This window comes from Tubulanus polymorphus, chromosome 10 (assembly GCF_964204645.1).
Source record: "Tubulanus polymorphus chromosome 10, tnTubPoly1.2, whole genome shotgun sequence".
Taxonomy (NCBI): domain Eukaryota; kingdom Metazoa; phylum Nemertea; class Palaeonemertea; order Tubulaniformes; family Tubulanidae; genus Tubulanus; species Tubulanus polymorphus.
In genome coordinates, this window is record NC_134034.1 from 11,688,730 (window position 1) to 11,707,370 (window position 18,641).

The 18,641-nt window shown below is 41.0% G+C and overlaps 2 protein-coding genes across 3 annotated transcripts; one reads left to right on the forward strand and one right to left on the reverse strand.

The window, feature by feature from the left end:
• Positions 1 to 216: 216 nt before the first annotated feature.
• LOC141912113 (uncharacterized) lies at positions 217 to 9,875 on the forward strand. 2 transcript variants are annotated; one of them, XM_074803331.1, is made up of 12 exons: positions 217 to 252; positions 757 to 960; positions 1,342 to 1,573; positions 2,181 to 2,327; positions 4,080 to 4,198; positions 4,846 to 4,986; positions 5,891 to 6,023; positions 6,316 to 6,484; positions 6,960 to 7,033; positions 7,388 to 7,485; positions 7,882 to 7,974; positions 8,153 to 9,875. In XM_074803331.1, exons 2-12 carry the CDS (start codon positions 811 to 813, stop codon positions 8,570 to 8,572), a joined length of 1,776 nt encoding a protein of 591 aa, XP_074659432.1. In that variant the 5' UTR covers positions 217 to 252; positions 757 to 810; the 3' UTR covers positions 8,573 to 9,875. The 2 variants fall into 2 exon arrangements, with proteins under 2 accessions (XP_074659432.1, XP_074659433.1); XM_074803332.1 differs by lacking the exon at positions 217 to 252 and adding an exon at positions 256 to 285.
• A 6,320-nt stretch (positions 9,876 to 16,195) lies between these two features.
• LOC141911610 (lysosomal proton-coupled steroid conjugate and bile acid symporter SLC46A3-like) lies at positions 16,196 to 17,752 on the reverse strand. Its single transcript, XM_074802598.1, has one exon. It carries the CDS (start codon positions 17,750 to 17,752, stop codon positions 16,196 to 16,198), a length of 1,557 nt encoding a protein of 518 aa, XP_074658699.1.
• Between the last annotated feature and the right edge of the window lie 889 nt (positions 17,753 to 18,641).

Genomic DNA, 18,641 nt, shown 5'->3' on the forward strand with positions numbered 1-18,641 from the left:
TAGTTCAGGCCTAATGGTACTGTCTCAGAAGGTCACCCAGTTCAGACAGACATTAGAAACATTTTCCCCAGGACACTGGCTACGATTCTGAATGAGGGAGTTACCAGTGCTTTTAGGCTAATAAAGTTTAATTTGAATTTTTTAGCAAGCCCTTGCACGCGAGGTTAATCATTTTCGGTTTCGAAGATTGAGTCACGCGATATTACCTATTCAGTGGGGGCATTATCATTGACTTCCGGGTTCGAAAATTGCGTAAGTGAAATTAACCTATTTCAGTTAATTTAGGTAATTAGGAGGGAACTAATTAGTGATTATTTGTGGATTTATGGAAGGCTATAGACGGGGAAGCAAACAGTCTGTCAGATTGTCACTGACAGTGACAAGCTGTCACTCTTCTGTCACTGACAGACTGTCAGTAGTGACAGTGACAAGTTCAAGTTGTCACTCTATCTAGACAGTCTGTCAGTGTTTTCTTTGCTTGTCGTTGTTGAAAAAGTAAATTTCTGCCATTTGTTGATAGCTTCACACCTCACAAAAATCATCTCACTTGTGGCTATGGTGACCGACAGACGCACCCTCGGCTCAACAACCAGTTAACTGATCATGTCACTTTCTCTTGAAGCCGATGTTTTGCTTGAAAAATGTGATGACTGGTTAAGTCTAATGTCTATTTCAACTTGACTTGAGAGGACATCAGGTGGCCTAGCTCGCTCAGTTTTGATTGATGTCTATTTCATCTTTGAATTTCACTTTCAGGTTTTTCAACTCACGTACAGATACTTCGGATAAAAGTCAATAAAGAGATGCGCGATGGCTTCCTACATCAGCAACATGCTGAAACGCCCGAAAAACCGGGAAGCAATCGCCGTAGTAACGAGATACCCGTCGCCGGGCTCGTGTAAAACGAAATTGATTCCTGCGATCGGCGGTCGAGGAGCGGCGAGAGCTCAGTTATTGATGGTCAGTTTATTTTAACTGGATTTACTTCGATTTAAGCAATCCACCCTGACAGCGGGAACAGGGTGGTGCCGATAATCTGGAGAACTCAAGGAATCAGAAAAATCCCGAATGAATCCAGGCTAACTCGGGGAATTCGACAAATTTAACCAAAAACTTGAAAAAACTCAGGGAATTTGGATAATGTTATTGACCACATGTTTCTTTATCAATACATGATTCAAAGAAAAATTAATGAATGCATTTTCAACCTGGAAATCTCTCTGGTTCACTCAGGGAAAATCGGATTTGTAAATAGGCAGAAAGTGGCGCCACCTTGAGGAAGTATCCTCACTTGCCGCAGTAGCTTACGATGTTCCCAACTAATTTCTGTTCTCATTTCAGACGGAACATCTTCTGTCGGAAGTCCAGACGGTGAAATTATCGAAACCCGATCTCCAAGTGTTCGTGTATTATTGCGGAGCGACCATTGATGACATGCGATATTGGTTCGATCGTAAATACCCGGGATTATCGCCGATCTTTAAACAACAAACCGGGCTAAACCTCGGTGAAATCATCGCGAATATCTTCAAACAGACTTTCGCAGCCGGCAATGAACGCACTATAGTCGTAGGTAACAACACCAAAAAACATTCGCTTTTCTGCTCTTCGTGTTTAGATTAGTTTTCATATTGATAGTTGTTTTATGTCTCGGAAAACGAGATGATTTTAACCCCTTTTCTGGTTTCCATTTTCCCATGGTTTCAATATAAATAAAATGTTTTCGTAAAAATTCTGCCGTACATGAAGCAGCTGTGGTTGTTTCGAATGAAGACCCTAACGATGACTCCTAGTGGATCCTCACTTGCCACTTGTGGAAACCTCTATCGCTATACAGTAGTTGATATCCTACTGCACACTAGCGACACCTGGTGGATCCTCACTTGCCACTTGTGGAAACCTCTATCGCTATACAGTAGTTGATATCCTACTGCACACTAGCGACACCTGGTGGATCCTCACTTGCCACTTGTGGAAACCTCTATCGCTATACAGTAGTTGATATCCTACTGCACACTAGCGACACCTGGTGAATCCCTGCTTGCCATGAGCAGAATCCTCTATTGTTGCAGTAGTTGGTGTCCTACTGCACACTAGCGACGCCTGGTGGATGGTCGCTGTAGCGTTCAAGTTTCCCCATTTCTAATCTGTTGTTGTTTTTGTTTTTTCTTGCAACGTAGGTAGTGACATTCCTGGAGTTAATTATAACATTCTCGAAGATGCGTTGAGTTTGTTGAAATGGGATGAAAACGACGTTACGATCGGTAAAGCGCTTGACGGAGGCTACTATCTGATTGGTTTAAACCGCAGAACCAGCGCGTTGATTGGTCAGTTTAAATTTTAACTAGTCATTTTTCGAAAAGTTTGAATTGTTTAGCTGTAAATGGTAGAATGGGGGGCAGATCCAGATGCCAATTTAAACTTGCTTGTTACATCCCAAAAAGGCACTTCGGTGTCCCAAAAGGCATTCTTAGGTATAGGCGTAATCCCACACTGATGGGCTAATTGTAAAGAATTTGTCAAGTTCCAAAGGGCACTTTGAGGTCCAAAAGGTAGTATTAAGTGCAGGCATACCCCTGCACTGAAATGCATGAATTATTGTTGTTGACAAAATTATCAAAAGGGCGCTAAAAAATTTGATGAACTTTGTACACAAGCTCATAAGTCTCCCTGGATCGGGCCCTGTGAGTGATTGTTGAGTCTCCCTGGATCGAGCCCTGTGAGTGATTGTTGAGTCTCCCTGGATCGGGCTCTGTGAGTGATTGTTGAGTCTCCCTGGATCGAGCCCTGTGAGTGATTGTTGAGTCTCCCTGGATCGAGCCCTGTGAGTGATTGTTGAGTCTCCCTGGATCGGGCCCTGTGAGTGATTGTTGAGTCTCCCTGGATCGGGCTCTGTGAGTGATTGTTGAGTCTCCCTGGATCGAGCCCTGTGAGTGATTGTTGAGTCTCCCTGGATCGGGCCCTGTGAGTGATTGTTGAGTCTCCCTGGATCGGGCCCTGTGAGTGATTGTTGAGTCTCCCTGGATCGGGCCCTGTGAGTGATTGTTGAGTCTCCCTGGATCGGGCCCAGTGAGTGATTGTTGAGTCTCCCTGGATCGGGCCCTGTGAGTGATTGTTAAGTCTCCCTGGATCGGGCCCTGTGAGTGATTGTTGAGTCTCCCTGGATCGAGCCCTGTGAGTGATTGTTGAGTCTTCCTGGATCGGGCCCAGTGAGTGATTGTTGAGTCTCCCTGGATCGAGCCCTGTGAGTGATTGTTGAGTCTCCCTGGATCGGGCCCTGTGAGTGATTGTTGAGTCTCCCTGGATCGGGCCCTGTGAGTGATTGTTGAGTCTCCCTGGATCGGGCCCTGTGAGTGATTGTTGAGTCTCCCTGGATCGGGCCCAGTGAGTGATTGTTGAGTCTCCCTGGATCGGGCCCTGTGAGTGATTGTTAAGTCTCCCTGGATCGAGCCCTGTGAGTGATTGTTGAGTCTCCCTGGATCGAGCCCTGTGAGTGATTGTTGAGTCTCCCTGGATCGGGCCCTGTGAGTGATTGTTGAGTCCCCCTGGATCGGGCTCTGTGAGTGATTGTTGAGTCTCCCTGGATCGAGCCCTGTGAGTGATTGTTGAGTCCCCCTGGATCGGGCTCTGTGAGTGATTGTTGAGTCTCCCTGGATCGAGCCCTGTGAGTGATTGTTGAGTCATCCTGGATCGGGCCCTGTGAGTGATTGTTGAGTCTCCCTGGATCGGGCTTTGTGAGTGATTGTTGAGTCTCCCTGGATCGGGCCCTGTGAGTGATTGTTGAGTCTCCCTGGATCGGGCCCTGTGAGTGATTGTTGAGTCTCCCTGGATCGGGCCCTGTGAGTGATTGTTGAGTCTCCCTGGATCGAGCCCTGTGAGTGATTGTTGAGTCTTCCTGGATCGGGCCCTGTGAGTGATTGTTAAGTCTCCCTGGATCGGGCCCTATGAGTGATTGTTAAGTCTCCCTGGATCGGGCCCTGTGAGTGATTGTTGAGTCTCCCTGGATCGGGCCCTGTGAGTGATTGTTGAGTCTTCCTGGATCGGGCCCTGTGAGTGATTGTTGATTTTCTCTGCTGTAGAACCGTTGTTCATGAAGGGGATAGAGTGGGGAACGGAACGCGTTTACACTCAACAGATCGAAGCCGCCGAATTCCTCTCGTTGAAAGTCGCCACTTTAGAACAGCAACTTTCAGACGTGGTAATTATTCACTAACGACTGAGAAATCATTACGAGATTCTGAGTTTGATATTGTTTCATACCTCAGGATCCAGTTCCAAAGTTCCGGGGCTGTGTTGCACAGACACGACCAGTCTAAAAGTACCCGCCAGTCTTAAATCTAGAGAACAGTGACTGCAATTAACTGATATCTATCTATCTCAGTGTAGAGTTAACAAATAAAAACCCACAGTTAGATCTATAAAAACAGTTTATTTTCCTTACAGTTTCGAGGCTTTAATTAAACCTCATCAGAGGAACAAGTGTTTTTTGTTCCTCTGATGATGAGGCTTAGTTGAAGCCTCAAAACTGTAAGGAAAATAAACTCTTTTAACAGATCTAACTTAGGGTTTTTATTTGTTAGCTGAAGAATGGTCTTTAAGTTCTTAGATTGGTTATAGAACCAAAGTGAGCTTAGACTGGTCTTTAAGTTGTTAGATTGGTTATAGAACCAAAGTGAGCTTAGACTGGTCTTTAAGTTGTTAGATTGGTTATAGAACTAAGATTGTCTTTAGACTGGTCTTTAGAATGTAAGCCATGACTGTGCAACAGACCCTGCGGATTATTACGACCTGATCTGTGAATCGTGTTCTAACTGTCGAACTGTGGTCCGTCGTGTCGTTTTGCAGGATGTCGCTGATGATTTGAGAGTTTTAGAGGATTGTTTATCGGTAACGACGGATGAATTAGTCAATCCTCAGTGGTCGATTATAATTCCTGTGTTCAACGAAGAAGACGTCATCGCCGAAACTCTGGATACGCTCTTTCAGGTATTTCGCAATACGTTCTTCTAAAACGATCGACCGACCCGTAAATTATTGATGCTTTAAGTTGAGCGTATTCATTGAGATTTTCCTAACTGATACGCAGTTAACTCTCCATCTTGTGTGAAGATTATGAATTCGCTGATCAGAGCAAGTGGTCAGATTGATCAAAAGCGATGAAAATGTGTGTAAAAATTTGAGAAATTTCATATGAAGACATATGATCAGTAACCGCTTGCGTTATTGTGCCTTGCTCATCGAAAAAAATCGAAAAATCCTGGGGCTGATTTTACAGACTGGTATTACCTTTTACTCGGGGGCTTGCTCAACTCATTTTCAATTGAGTTAGCCCCTGGTTTAAGGGTAATACCGGTCTATAAAACCGGGCCCTCGTATTATGTTGTTAACAAATGTGAATAAAGCTGATGAGAAGATGTGAGATCATCAATCTGAGTCTCGCAGTCAATTATAAAAAGGTAGTTCATCTTCGTCTGAATTCATGGTCAGCGTTGGTATCTATTGTCAGCAACGCTGTCTTGATTTTGTTCCACCCTAGCCACCCCTCTCCCTCCCCGCCCTTCTCTCCCTCCCCCACCTCTCTCTATTTTCACCCCTCTCACTTCCTGCCCCTCTCTCTCCCTGCCCCTCTCCCTCCCTGCCCCTCTCCCTCCCTGCCCTTCTCACCCTCCCCACCTCTCTCACTCCCTGCCCCTCTCTTTCCCTGCCCCTCTCCCTCCCCGCCCTGCTCTCCTTCCCCGCCTCTCTCACTCCCTGCCCCTCTCTTTCCCTGCCCCTCTCTCCCTGCCCCTCTCACTCCCTGCCCCTCTCTCCCTGCCCCTCTTTTTCCCTGCCCCTCTCTCTCCCTGCTGCTCTCCCCCTGTTTTCAGTGTATGATTTTGTTGATTGTTAGAATATCGATGGCAGTAACAGTATAGAAGTGATAGTAGCAGACGGAGGAAGCACGGACTCGACGATCGATAAAGTGAAACAAGTGATGAGTAATCATCCGGAAGCTAAATTCTCGCTCATGGAAACGAAAGCTTGTAAGTATTTTTCATACCGGTATCGTAGAGATGTGGAGACAGATAGCACGGCGGTCAATAATCGGTCTAACTCTCGTCTTGAAAATATGAACCGGTCTTATTACCTCAGAAAGATCATTTCATGTTTGTGCGAGTTAGTGAAAAGTCTGAGTTGGCTATGTCCGAGTAATTTTCATCGGAGTTGGCTATGTCTGAATAAGGCAAGACATTAGCAGGATTAGCAATCTTCTTATGCGTCTCAGTAGTTTTTCTCGTGCTGAGAACTTTAAACGTTATGTGTGTGTGTTTGTAGGTCGAGGTCACCAGCAGAAGATCGGAGCAGATGGCGCTACCGGTGATATTCTACTGTTTTTGCACGCTGATACGCTGTTACCGCCGAACTATAACACGCTGGCCAGCGATTGTCTGTGGACGCCGGGCAACGTCGCCGGAGCATTTCAATTCAGTGTTTCGAAAACTGAGTGAGTTTTGAAAATATCCGGGAATCAAAAGGACTAGGGGTCCAGGGACACCGTGCCCACTTGGGAAAAAATTTCTATATTCCATGCCCCCTGGTGAACATATACTAAACCAATGACCTGGAAACTCACCACAATCATAGAAAATATCATGAGCTACAATATGCAATGGATTGTGGTAACAAAATATGTATAGGTATCAATATAAATAGACACATAGTATATGACTCCAATATTTAACTGCCCCTGGCGGCAAGAGCAATAAATTTGGTGATCCCAGATTCCTTGTGAGGAGATGTATCCTATCACTCTGCTAATTGATAATCAAATATAAAGTCTATAAGTTAAAACATGTTGATTTTCCACCTACGACTGAGGACTGATGACACTAAGATGGCCGGCAATTACGTGATATTTGACTGATCACAAAACCCATCTCACTTGCTGAAGATCCCTTCTTGCCATTTTCTGATTTCAGATCATCTACCAAGTTCCAAGATTTTCAAATAAAAATGTTAGAATGGGGAACGAATTGCAGATCAAAGTATGTCGGTATGTGTTATCAGATTATCTTCTTCCTGAGACTTTCCGAGTCTGACTGACTTCTTCCTGAGACTTTCCGAGTCTGACTGACTTCTTCCTGAGACTTTCTGAGTCTGACTGATGTCTTCCTGAGACTTTCTGAGTCTGACTGACTTCTTCCTGAGACTTTCTGAGTCTGACTGACTTCTTCCTGAGACTTTCTGAGTCTGACTGACTTCTTCCTGAGACTTTCCCAGTCTGACTGACTTCTTCCTGAGACTTTTTGAGTCTGACTGACTTCTTCCTGAGACTTTCTGAGCCTGACTGAGACTATTGGACTGATATTGTTTCCGTTCTATACATGTTACTGCTAATTTTTTTTAGAATTACCGTATGGAGATCAAGCTCTGTTCATCCGTAGATGTTATTACGATAAAATCGGAGGAATCCCCGACCATCGGCTGTTCGAGGATTTTGTTATGGTGAGTTTATTGCAAACGTCGGAACAAACGAGCAAAAGAAATACGGGGTGGCGCCACTTACCTGGAGATCGGGGAACAGTCAGGGAATATTCTTTTCTTTTAAAAAGTCGGGGAATTTTGTAACAAAGGACTCGAAGTTAGGGAAATTTGCTGAGAAAGTTAGATTGCATGTAAAATCATTGCGAGTAAAATCAAACGGTCTCTGTCTATGTCTTACATGATGTTGATTGATTGAATTCTTAGCAGATCAAGTCAGGGAAAAGTCAGGGAATAGTCTGATCAAAAGTGGCTGACCTGAGAAAAGAATGATTTTAACATTTAACTGAATTCGTCCTGGCCTGCACCTCCCCTCTTCAGCAGCCTCAAAAACTCAGATTCAATGGATTTTGATTTTAGGTAGAAGCGGCAAAGAGAATCGGTCACATTGGAATAGTAGCTGCACCGTGTCAGACTTCCGCTCGTAGATATCAACGCAATGGCTTTTGGCGGGTGAGAATTTCTAATAAATGGCAATATGCTCGGTCTACTGTACAAAAAACCGCATTTCTTTGTGAATTTGGTCGTCAATGAGCAAAACTAACAGTCGATGAGGGATCATTTATTTATTCTGACATTTTTAAAGTTTTGATATTGGTAGAATTTTAATTTCATCGCGATTTATTTTCAGAACACATGTTTAAACAGCGCGATGATCGCGGCCTATAAATTCGGATATCACCCGAACGATATCGCTAACTGGTACTACGGGAAACCACCGACGGACACAGATCATCGCGAACTCGGCGAAGACAAATCCTCATCAGCAGACGATGACAGTCGTGGCGAGGAGGAGAGAGAGGAGACGACCGGTAGTCAGGTGACGGTAGACGCATCGACTCCAGATAGCCGGGTAGGGGAAGCAGACGTCAGCCGGGGTGGGCAAATTGATGTCAGCCGGGGAGGGGAAGCAGACGTTAGCCGGGTTGGGGAAACAGATGTCGTCCAGGGAGGGGAAGCAGACGTTAGCCGGGGTGGGGAAACAGATGTCGTCCAGGGAGGGGAAACAGACGTCAGCCGTGTAGGGGAAGCAGACGTCACTTCCAATTAATCTATTATTGTACTTAAACTAGAATTTCAAAAGATTGATCAGATTTGTTACCTGGGTCCGCAGACCCCTCATTGATTACCGACAAAATATATTTCAACTCGTAAACGATCACATTTTCCAAGCAATTGATCAAATGAAAAGGATGATTAATCAAGAGTTCAATGTAAAATGATACGAAGTGTTCACATGAAGAATTGGCATGGAATCAATTAACGGTACTAGTTTCAATTTCTCTTCTGCGATCAAATGTTGTGAAGATTGTTTGTTAGATGTAAATAGATGCATTCAGCAATATCTCGTCGATTTGAATACGGCCCCCCATCATGTTCAGCGGGAGTTTACGATATGCGCGTGGCATTTGCAATTCGCTGAACGTTTGATATCTAAAAATCTATTCCACAACAATTTCATGGCTTATCATTCGTAGTTCCCGACGTCCAATCTCGGTTGTGATTAACCTGCATTTTGTGGCCATCAAACCGCTCAAGATAATTACACCACTCAATAATTAGTTCAAAACTACAGCTTTTCTATACGTATGTTTGTATGTTTGTATGTGTGTTTTTTGTGCCATAAGGATTTTTGCTTGCAATTCGTCAAAGCTTTCCTTTTCACTCTACCGTGTATATCTGCCAACTATAGACTTATCGACCTACCATAGGCTTGTATGCCGACTTGTCTGCCTACTGGTACATTTCTGTTCGTACCTCGCTCAAAATTATGAAAAATACCCTTCGAATATTGAACTTGTTTCGACTAGTTTTACGTAAATGACAATAAACCCTGGCTCCTTGGGTTCCATGATGTAGCCTATTATGTATGTTCGCGTAGAAGGCAAGTCTCTGGAGCAAGGGGTCATTCATTTATTACGTACGCATTAGGGGGGGAGGGATCAGTGCTTTTGTGCACTGTAATGCTTAATGTAAACGAAAGAATGGTCGAATGGTATACGAAAGAATGCGTGCAGTGGGTGAGGGGGTGAAAAATTCAAATTTTATGCGTACGTAATAAATGAATGATCCCCGATCTGACAATTCTGCAAAAAATCATTCCTTAAAGACAGGAAAAAACGGTTAAAATCATGTTATTCTGATAATTAGATTATAATTTGATATCATTGTAAATATATGTAGTATATTTAATAATAATACGTGCTTTTCATTGATATTTTTATTAAGTTTATCGAAGAAATTTCGGGTCGTTTATTTAAATAAAGAAAAAATGACAAAATAATATAATTTTGTATATCGTATATTCGTGTAAATTGTTCACTCGTTAAAAATGGGAGAAATAAAGATTTAATTTAAATAGTTGAATGAATTTTTACGGATTATTTTCCTTCTTTCGAAGGGAGCCGGTTCAAATTTAACCGTTTAAACTTCAGATAGATTTTTGGACCACTGAATATTTGCAAGGAGGATTCGGACAATAGTTTATTAGATCTAGGGAAGCTGGGTGGAAGGGTGGAATAATGATGTCATATGGTGAATTACGATTCCTATCAACGTGGAAATAATAGATTGCAATGCATCGAGGTAAGTTTGAAAAATGGTTTCTGAACCATTAATTGTAAAGTCTATGCAGGTTTAATTGTGATATGTATTTTAATTTCAGAATGATAACATCATGCTGTAATCAAAGAGAATATAAGCATAGGGGCTCGTATCAGAGTTGTAGGTAATGTAAAAACGATAATCTGTTAATCCAATGTATATATAAAATAATTATTTTATATATACTATATACATTGGATTAACAGATTATCGTTTTTACATTACCAACAACTCTGATACGAGCCCCTGTGAATATAAGAATCAGCACTAGCTGTCATGAAATGAGATTCCAAATAACAGGCGGTGAAACTCCTTGATTCTGATAAACTCCGAGTACCAGGTAAATTATCAGCGGATTTATCTGATACTTACAGCAATTAATGTCTTGCCGTCCATTGTAAAGGGCAATTTTGATATCGCTCGAAGCTATGCAGATTCGAAGAGACGCCATCTTAACAAGGAAGTAACTTACTACTTTACATGTTTGGCCTTACTTGACAATTCAATTCAATATATCTTTATTATTCCGTAATGCTTTATATTATTGGTTTTGCACAATAAAGATGAGAAAAAAAGATGAAAAACAGTATAAAATATTAGAAATTCCTTAACAGTTTTTACTTTTTGTACATGATAGGAAATTATATACATATCTGGCATAGTTACTAGTAAGTGTGACCGGCCTTATTTCCTCTATCGAATGACAGCAACCGATCGATTTCGGGGTTCTGGAGATCCACTTCTACAGCTGTGTTTCGCCGACTCCTCACGGTCCGAGACCAACAATAGCCAAGACAACGATCGACAAACCTGCGGCAACAGGAATAAACAATATATAAGTTTATTAACACACATAGGTGTTGTCGGGGCTCCTACTAAAAGCCGACCAGCGCCGACCAGCGCCGACCAGCGCCGACCAGCGCCGACCAGCGCCGACCAGCTATCAAAAGCGCCGACCAGATACGCTTACCAAAACGGATAACAAATTCTTAAATTGAAATAATAACTTTTATTTTTATCTTTTTACTTTTATCTATTTAACACGATTAACTCGATTGATCGTTTAAACTAGTGTGTCGGCATCAAAAGTCAAAAACAAGATACTTAGAGCTACAATACATTTGCAAAGAAATACTTATTTAACTTTTTTCATTGAATTAAATAACAGAAATATACCAATATACAAATTTACATGTTAACAATTTACATTCAGGCTTATATTCACTATATTTCTCAGATCTGAAATTTACAACGGTTGATAGTCTGATAGTTTGAACTTTGTCATCAAAAACATGTTGAGCTACAATAGCAATACTTTAACTTTTTCAGTGAATTATTAATTACAAAAATATATACAAATTTACAAGTTTACAATTTACATTAGGACTATTTCACTATTATAGTGAAATAGTCCTAAAATTATACACGTTAACACATATCACTGATATTTCTATTAACCTAACCTTAATTTTCGACTTTTTGAATTTTCCGATTCGCCGTTCTTTCACTTTTTACGCGTTTCCTCTGACCTGGTTTTTTTGCAATATTTCCGGTTTTAGGAATAGTCAGCAGACCATCTGTTGATGTCATTGTATTAATTGGTTTTGTTGGCCTTATCGTGGCTTTCATGAATTTCTCAAATAGTTTTTTTTTTATCGTTTTCAGTTTTTTGAGTCCAAATGGCATGGCTGACAGTATAGCTTTTTAATTTTGATACGATTTCGAAGTTTCCTTGGTTGTGAATAGCTCTGCGAATATCGATATATTGTAGTTTCACCATTTTATGTAATTCCTCGATTAAGTCCGGAATCTTTAATATCTTCCATTTGGTTGAAAGTTTTATGATACTGTTAATTGTCTCGCAATTGTTGTTGGTCCAACCGATTGAATGGACCTTTTTCACGACTGACGGAAAGAACACATACTGCTTTAGTCGCGGTTCCAGTTTGTTGAAATAGGCTATAAACTCTGGTGCTGATTCCATTATGTCTGCCTTTGTTTCAATCATTTTTTGTTCGTATTTGAATTCGTCATCCTGATGCAGCGCTCTACTTTTACCGAATATCGCATCGACTATTCTATCTTTAACTTTATCGTTGACACCAGTTTTGTGCAACAAATGTCTTTTTACATTTTCGATAAGATGCCGGTAACACAATATTTGATTAGCGGAGGGGAATGCCTCTTTTACCGCCTTAAGCAACGCTTTTTCTTCATCAGAACCGAAAGTCAGAGATTCACTGTAGGCGATTTCAGTCGTTGTGACTTCCGAGTCAAGCTTCCCTTTGATGTGTGCGAAGAAATGCTGATAGGTTTCGGTTTCCCCGTCCCAATGTAAAAACAGAGGGCCGATGAATATCGGGTGTTCCTGAGTTTCCCGGCGAAGTAAATGTGTATTCTTAAAAACGGTAATTGTCAAAAAACACGCACCAACGTTAAATGTCCTGTCAACACCAAGGATAGATCCAGACTGTACACAGAATGTACGAATGTCTTTAATTTGTTGGTCTGTATATAGAATAGCCATTGGTGGTTTTCCTTTCAATGCGAACACTTCTCGTACAAAATCGTTTTCATGAAGCATATTAAAGAGTTGTTGAATGTCATCGGCGACATTTTTCCTAGTCAATTAGTCAATGGAATTGATATATTTATAAGTTTATTTTATGTCCATTAATCTTAAAGTCAATTGGTCAACGGGTCATTGTTTTAACAGATCAAAAGAATTACTCAATTGGTTTTTGATGACAAGCCCAGTAAAATTCAAACGGTTTAAGTAATTATATCTTAAAGTTGCGTGTGTCGAATGATTGCACACATCTAATTAGTGGATGATCACAGTTATTTTATTCCTTTCATCAGTAATTCCTTTCTTTTATTTAATTGAGAAGTGCGTTCTTGACTTCAGTTCACATGCTACTTCCCCTGGACCAATGATCAAAGCTGTTATGAACGTCCTTATTAATTTTAGCGCGTGTACGTGACGAGAGTAGTCTTGCGTAAAAATCTATTAGGCAAATATCATACGAGATGTATGATATACACATAAACATACATGAAAAAGAAAGAAAGATTTTAAGTTGTTTGCATTTTCTTTTATTTCAAATAACGATAGTATATGAAATCCCAGTCATATTTAATGCAAGCTTAACATGAAAAAATAAACCTGATCAATATACCAATTTCAATTTAATTTTGCCATATGAAATTATAAATCTAAAAGTACATCAGACAGCAGAATACATTTTAACGAATATTGTCTTGGACATGAAAACTCAGTAAAAAATTAACACGAACACAATGCAATCCAAGTAAATATAACCATTTGAATCTAATTTTGCATGTAGTCATAGGTAAGACAGCAGCATACATTTTTAACGAATTGTCTAGGAAATCGGGGCTTGGACGGCGCCGGTCGGCGCTTGGACGGCGCTGGTCGGCGCTTGGACGGCGCTGGTCGGCGCTAGTGGGCGCTGGTCGGCGCTGGTCGGCGCTAGTGGGCGCTGGTCGGCGCTGGTCGGCTTTTAGTAGGAGCGGTTGTCGGTAAGGACAACAAACAATGAATAATTGCCGCGAAAAACCAGAACGCCACCTACTTAGAAAAAGGATGGCAGCACTGTACGGAACGGTTTCCCCTACAAGTTCACCCGGTTACATAAGTATTGTTTCTTTATTTACAGCGGGTTTGTTTTGCTAAGCCAAATATATTTGCCAAGGTTATGAGGCATCAGGGGTGAAGACATAATGGTGATAAATTAGTTTTCAGGGGTTGTAAATTTCTGTTCGGAAAAATGGGTATCAAAACATTTAATTAGTTCAACTCTGTAGCTATCAAATTTGGTACACTGCATAATAAAATGACATGCATGGAACAAGCCCGGAGTTGTCTGGTTTCCAAACATGTAGACGTTGACCCTTGACTAATCCCTTAGGAATTTACTATTGTCTTGAAAACTAAATCCAAAATATTTCTAATTAATCCGAGACATACGTACACTGAACCTGTACCAAAAGCAAATTATGAAACGTTAAATGATCGTTAAGCCAAAACTTGTCCGTTTGTGAATTCCTAGTGAACAATAGCAAATATAAATCATTAGTCGAAACATGCCCGTTTAGGAATTCCCAGTGAATAGACTTGTATGTCTTATGAACATACAACTGCTATCGATTTACGCACGTTTTATAAATATCAAAATTTGCCTATCATAACAATACAGTCCTACTTTCATATTCGAGGGGATCACCGATTGATGTTATTACATATCGGGGAACTTTGGTTACTGATTGCCTTCAGCCAGTTTTGATTGCATTGACATAATGAAATGAAAATGGCGACGCGGTGTATTTGAGTGCAGCGTATAACAACATCAGACGATGAAGTTTTGGCCTTTACCATTTTCTAATATTCTTGCTTATCTTTTTCATTTCTGATCAATACCATCCGATAAATTAACTATTCAAGTGTGAAAAAACCATTTTTTTTTCAATTAAAATGAGTGTATCTAATGACCTATCGAAACTGGGATAGTGTACTAAGGAACATTTGCTGTTATGAACCGTATAGCAGAGCGGGTTCATTTCTGTTCGATCTGTCATTACACATCCCGATTACTATTCATTGGTTTCTGCTCCTTCGTTTTTCTCTTCCCGAGTAACTATAGAATGTTGCCGGAATAATGATTAAGAGGCGATGTTCAATCTTTATTCAACCCTGAAGCCGCTTAAACGTCAACACGCCAACGAATCCGATCTATCGTCGCCGGCACCAGTTGAGACAACGACACCAAGAGAATTTGCAATACGGAAGCGATAAGGGGCCTCGAGTTGTCGCGTTCCAACTCGACAAGTCGCCATATTTGTGTCGACATATCGCGATATATCGCATCAAGTCGACATGAATATGTCGACATATTGTGACGTTTACATGACAAATTTCGCTTTTTTGCCCATTTTCCTCGGGACAAGCCGTCATTTGAAGACATGTGTAAATGTAAGATGAGGACACCAGTAATATGACGACTGAGTTTCAAGTCGTCATGAATATGTCGACTTGTCGCGAGGAAAGTCGTCGAAAAAACGAAATATGTCGTGAAAACGTCACGATATATCGACATACTCATATCGACTTGACGCGATATATCGCGGTATGTCGACATAAATATGACGACTTGTCGAGTTGGAACGCGACATCTCGAGGCCCCTTATCGCTTCCGTTCCGTAATACATAAACAGCGATACATCACAATAATTATAATATGCATTCAATTTTATTATCCTAGTTTCTCGTAACATTCGTAACATTTCTTTAATATCTGTGTACATAATTCAGAATATGAATTAGTAGCATGGAGTAATTGCGTATAAAATCATATCCAGTAACATTTCGACACATTTCCCATACCGCGATATATGTAATCTCAACAACATTTTTTTCGTGTGTTTAAGGCCTTGAAAGTACGTGTTACAATGTACCTCCAATGATGTCTGAAGCGCCGAGAGCACTTCTGGTTTCGTTTTCATTATCGTTACCACAACTTTAAATTTAGACAGAATTCACGACTTAAGATTTAGACAGAATTTACCCGAATATACAGCTTTTTACGGAAGCGATAAGGGGCCTCGAGATGTCGCGTTCCAACTCGACAAGTCGCCATATTTATGTCGACATACCGCGATATATCGCGTCAAGTCGACATGAATATGTCGATATATCGTGACGTTTTGACGACATATTTCGTTTTCACGACCACTTTCCTCGCGACAAGTCGACATATTCATGACGACTTACAACTCAGTCGTCATATCACTGGTGTCCTCATCTTGCATTTAGACATGTCTTCAAATGACGGCTTGTCCCGTGGAAAATGGGCGAAAAAGCGAAATTTGTCGTGAAAACGTCACGATATGTCGACATATTCATGTCGACTTGACGCGATATATCGCGATATGTCGACATAAATATGACGACTTGTCGAGCTGGAACGCGACATCTCGAGGCCCTTTATCGCTTCCGTAGCTTTTCATAAATGTAAACAGCAGCATAGCAGATTCTAAATGGTATTGAATTTTAGTTGGATTCCTTTTTGACACATGTTTCTTGTACATGAATCTCATTTTCGATTTCCTGCAAACTCGATGGTGTACTATCGTTTTGACTAAAGGTACCGTATTCGTTTTTTAGAGATCCACCCGCTTTTTCGAATAATTTAATACGTTCAGTATAAACGTTTCCGTCGCAAGCGATCCAAATAATCCCACCTAAACAAACGATATAGATTGCTGCTTCAATGACAAACGCCATTCCCGGGAATATCTGGAAAGTTACGGAGTATAGATTTGTGAAGATGATTGCCCCTAGTAGATTCGAGGCCGTCTCGCCACTCGAAAGCAAAGAGAATATTTTACCAATTTCATCTTCATCAACCAACTTACTAATGATTGATTTTGAACCGGATACAATCATACCGCTGACTGAACCGACTATTACTCCAACAAAAATCATCCATGTTTGGTCGCTGACTGATACGAAAACTAACCGGGAAGTTTTGAAAACTATACCGATGATAACTAAATTCACATCTTGAATCCTAAATATAACCGATAATAGTGGTAAGAGCAAACACAAAGCTAACCCTAGACTTGCGTAATCGACGGCTAACAAGTAACCGTACAATGATTTGGACCAACTCAACGGGTAATATCTCACAAAAAGTAAAGTTACATCGATTTCTCCAGCTTTACAAATCTGATTCGCGATAACTACGAAAAAAACGACAACAAGGTGAAATCGCGAATGCCCCTGTCTCGGTTTGATAAGTACTTCCACCGAATCGCGAATGTTAACCGGGTTGAATAAGAATGGTTTACCGTTCTTCTTCGTCGGTTCTATTTCGGGATAAATGTCGTTAGATTCGATTCCGGGCACACTTTCCTTCAAAAACATAAGCAGTACTATTACGCACGCGGCCAATATAGCCATAACGATGAGGAAAATGAAGTTAAAACTGAGTCTATCCAGAAGTGAACCGGCCAACAATGACCCGAGAAAAAGTCCGAAAAAATTCATCGCCAAAAGTTTACTCAGTTTTTTGGTTCGGTTTTCCTTACTGCTCACATCCGAAACGTAGCTGTATACAGCCATACTAAGTACAGCGCTTTTTCCAAAACAGCCATTGATGGCCGCTCCGATTAAAACAAATGCAAGAGCGGACGATTGAGGTAGCATGCCAAACATATAAAACAAGCACGCAATGATGGCGCCTACGCAAGGAAGAATCATCAGCAACTTTCTTCCAACTATGTCGCTCCAAGCTCCGCAAAATAATCCAAGAACAATCGCTGGAAAATTTAGCAAAATCTTATAATACATTATGTAATATGCCGAGAGTATTTGGACGTGGGTCTCTTCAGTCGGGTGTTTGCGTAAACTATAACATAAGCCATGATCCTGATACTCGATTAAACATACTTCTTGATAAATGAGTAACTTGACAGTTGGTTCTAACAGTGACTCAGCCGATTTGTACATTAAAAACACCATTTCGGCAACGATTGCACCACTTTTTATGCACTCCATCGACGAACAAGGAAAGCACGATTTAGGCCTACTGTCCTTGGCGCCCATTTTCCCAAATTGGCGATAAGAGTTGAAATCCGCTTTTTATGAAGTATAAGCAACTTTGAGACGGATTCGGTAATATATCACAAGTTATATAATTCGTACGGCACAATCGAAATTTTCAGAAGAGATTTTCCAGTTATCGCCCAAAATCGACTACAGTAACAGTACGTCTACTGATGAATGCACACACGTTGGACGGTACTGATTTCCGTGTCGTTGGAGATTACTTGTCCAACAGCAATCTAATCTGATTTCCAGTTTGAAAGCTCTCGCGACGTGTCTGGTAGACTGGTCGCCTAGTAGACTAGTCTGCCCTTAATTGCTGGTCACTCAGATATTAGTACCAATTTAAATAATGGCTTTTCTCCACATAATTCCCTTCTTTCTAAGTATATTACTTCATGCCTCGCCAAACACTAATTATTTACTCACTCACCAATCAATTAACCTGTCCTCCTCTGTATATATACCCCTGTTTTTAATCTATATCCATAGAACTATAACGGAATATAGTTCGGTTATAGTTCTATGCTATATCTTACACCTGACGATGATCTCTAGGGTGAGATCGAAACGTCGTGTCTTTTATATATTTTTGATTGAATAAATGAATTCTGGTTTTTAAATTCGTTTAATCTGTAAATAGTGGGATTTTATCTTATTGGTCGCCGGTCTCTACCTTTCAGCTACTATTTTGACTGCGAATGCAGGTGGCGCAGAATTGGACAGGCGACCAGTCTAGTCTATGAAATACACTCGCTAGACTAGACTGGTTGCCTGTCCCATTTTGAAGCTAGATCAGTTGGGTGGCGGGCCGGGAATGGACTGAAAAATCCCAAAATTCTCACAATACTACGCACTGAAACTACGAAACTGCCATAATTAGTTTAAC